At 42.1% G+C, this 2,571-nt stretch overlaps 1 protein-coding gene across 1 annotated transcript; it reads right to left on the bottom strand.

Moving 5' to 3' along the window:
* Positions 1 to 704: 704 nt before the first annotated feature.
* On the bottom strand, positions 705 to 2,571 carry LOC146367930 (uncharacterized). Its single transcript, XM_084913163.1, has one exon. The coding sequence runs from the start codon at positions 2,280 to 2,282 to the stop codon at positions 1,383 to 1,385; it is 900 nt and encodes a 299-aa protein (XP_084769289.1). The 5' UTR covers positions 2,283 to 2,571; the 3' UTR covers positions 705 to 1,382.

Here is a 2,571-nt window from a genome sequence, read left to right as displayed (position 1 = left end):
AACCTCAGCCTTCCCCATCATGGGTGAAAAAGCAAGTCTTATTTTGAAAAACAGAAGGCTTCATCAGAATAAATAATTAACCTTTCAAAATAAATCCTCATCTACACAATTATGACAATACAGGAGTGAGAAGAGAGTGTACATGTTCACAGATGATGCTTTGGGTTTGCAGTGATCAGAATCAGAATCAGTATTTGACCAATATTGCATTAATAATGAACTGCTGATGCTTGTGTTATCATTCCAATAGTGAAGTTAAAGGTTTATGTAAAATGGTTACATTAAGTCCAATTTATTTATTCTTTTACACAATTAAATGGTTGAGCCAAACTTCAACATTTAACTATACATGTACAGTCCAGACATACTGTTACTTTTATATAAAAACTAAACAAATTACACATTACTATCTAAAAGAAACTTCATAAAACCGAGTTGTTAAAGTTCTTAATGTGTCTGAACGTCCAGTGTCCGGAGACATCAGACATAATTTTACACAGGACATCTACTGACAGTATTGGACATTTTGCTTTAACATTTTCACCTTGCAAATGGTTAATGTGATTACTGTTTTAAATATAATGTGTAATTTGTATGCACACACATTAGTTCAACCTCAAAAGTCTACCCAATAGCTTTCAACTTTAATTACACTACATGTTTTATTCTAATTATTTGAAATTAAATGAATAATATGTCCCACTTTGGTGCACATTTATTCTGTTTTTGGAGTACATTTCATGCACCGTATGCCCTTCTCTGTCGCTGTTTTTAAAATTGTTGGTGTTACAGCATCCAGAATCCTCAGAGGAGCTGGTGCTCCCTAGCAGCCCTGCTCTGACCCGATGGAGTGGAACAACACTTAATGAGAGACAAAGTCCCTGTTGCATTTTGTTTTATTCTTTTGCAGATCTTAAGCTCCCTCCGCTGTTCTTTCCACTGAATTTACACACCTGATCCCTGTGACCTGAATGCAACAAAGAGAGCTGTGCTTAGAGAGCTGAACTTAGCCCTATGTCTTTCACTGCTGTGAGCCCAACAAGGTCAGCTGAACAGTAATCAGCACCCAAATGCAGACCTGTGAATTTTTGCTTGAGCTGAACTACTCATCCTGACCCCGTTACTTAACAAGTATTTAGATGTGACACAACAGTTGGTTTATTTATAACCAAACATTACATGAAAAATAGAAAATCTGTCAGTGATTAAAAGATTACTTATAAAACTATTACTGAGCAGTTGCTTTGAATCATGATATCACTGACAGACAGTCTGAGGTAACAACAAACTCAGAGCGTGACTACAATATGCCAAGGGTCAGATTTGTGGCAGCTTCCCCTTACAGCACACTCTTTTAGACAAACATGCACAGTAGTACCCTCTCAAGTGGGCTTGAGGTAGTTATAGAGAGCACTGAGTCCTCCTTGTAGCACCTCCTGGATAGGTTTGAGAAGGGGGTTATGCACAATATGGAGTCCTTTATCGAGCGGGTGGCACGCAAGCCGCCTCAGCTTACTTAATAAGTACATTTCCACTGGTACGCTTTGCAGATCATTGAAGTCAACATTTAGGAGTTCTAAAGACTCCAGAAAGCACAGAGTCTTGGGCAATGTGTGTATGCTATTTCCTTCCACAATGAGGATTTTTAAATTAACCAGGTCCTGAATCTGGTCCGCAATGGTCTCCAGGCGGTTGCAGGCGAGATGGAGGAAGACCAGACCCTTCATGCTATAGACGCAGGTGGGAATGTGAGCGATGTGGTTGTGGCTGAGATTGAGTTTCGTGAGATTGCGCATGGCTGCCAAGCTGCTTGGCAGGCCTGTGATCTGATTATTGGCCAAACTGAGCACCTCCAGACAGGTACAGGAGCCCAGCTCCTCTGGTACCTCACTCAGGCAGTTGCGACAGGCGAAGAGTACACGCAGTTTCTTTAGAAGGCCAATCTCAGGTGGAAGGCGGGACAGGTTGTTCCCCCACAAGTTTAGAACCACCAGATTGTCAAGAGCACCCAGGGAAGAGGGCAAAGAGCGCAGGCAGTTCATTGACAAGTTTAGCTTCTGAAGGTCTTGGAGTTGCCATAGTTCAGTTGGTGTTTCATTGAGTCCTCGCATGGCTAGACTTAGGGTGCTGTAACCAAAATGCAGTCTAGTGTGTCTTCGGATCCTCCCAGCAGCCAAGGACATGCTGGGCTGGTCGTCTCTAATTGCACTCTGTCTCCGTTGGCTCACACTCATGTCATTCAACTCCTTGCTGGACAAAATGCGGGACTGCTTCCCACCCATTGCTCTGTTGACTATAACTTATCAGAAGATGTTAGCATGCGATTAGCTAAATCACTTACTAAGAATACTGGCCTCTGATTGAACTCCGGAGTTCTTGAATGAGCCTCGCAGAACATCATCATTTGCACTATTACACTGTCTTGGTCTTGTAGAATTCCTGATGCATATCAGAAACTACACTGAATCCTGTCTAGGTTTTTCCTGACGAAGCTGAGTTACACGCCGCTGTAGCAGAGCACTGTTATGGTCTGAGCTTCCCATACCAACTGCCTCTCTGACTGGATTTCAG

This window comes from Perissodus microlepis, chromosome 18 (genome assembly GCF_051167445.1).
Source record: "Perissodus microlepis isolate ML-2025 ecotype Zambia chromosome 18, ASM5116744v1, whole genome shotgun sequence".
Taxonomy (NCBI): Eukaryota; Metazoa; Chordata; class Actinopteri; order Cichliformes; family Cichlidae; genus Perissodus; species Perissodus microlepis.
This window is presented reverse-complemented; position numbering and strand designations above follow the sequence as displayed.

Coding starts and splice junctions, on each gene's coding strand:
- LOC146367930 (XM_084913163.1), bottom strand. CDS start 2,282: ATGGGTGGGAAGCAGTCCCGCATTTTGTCCAGCAAGGAGTTGAATGAC.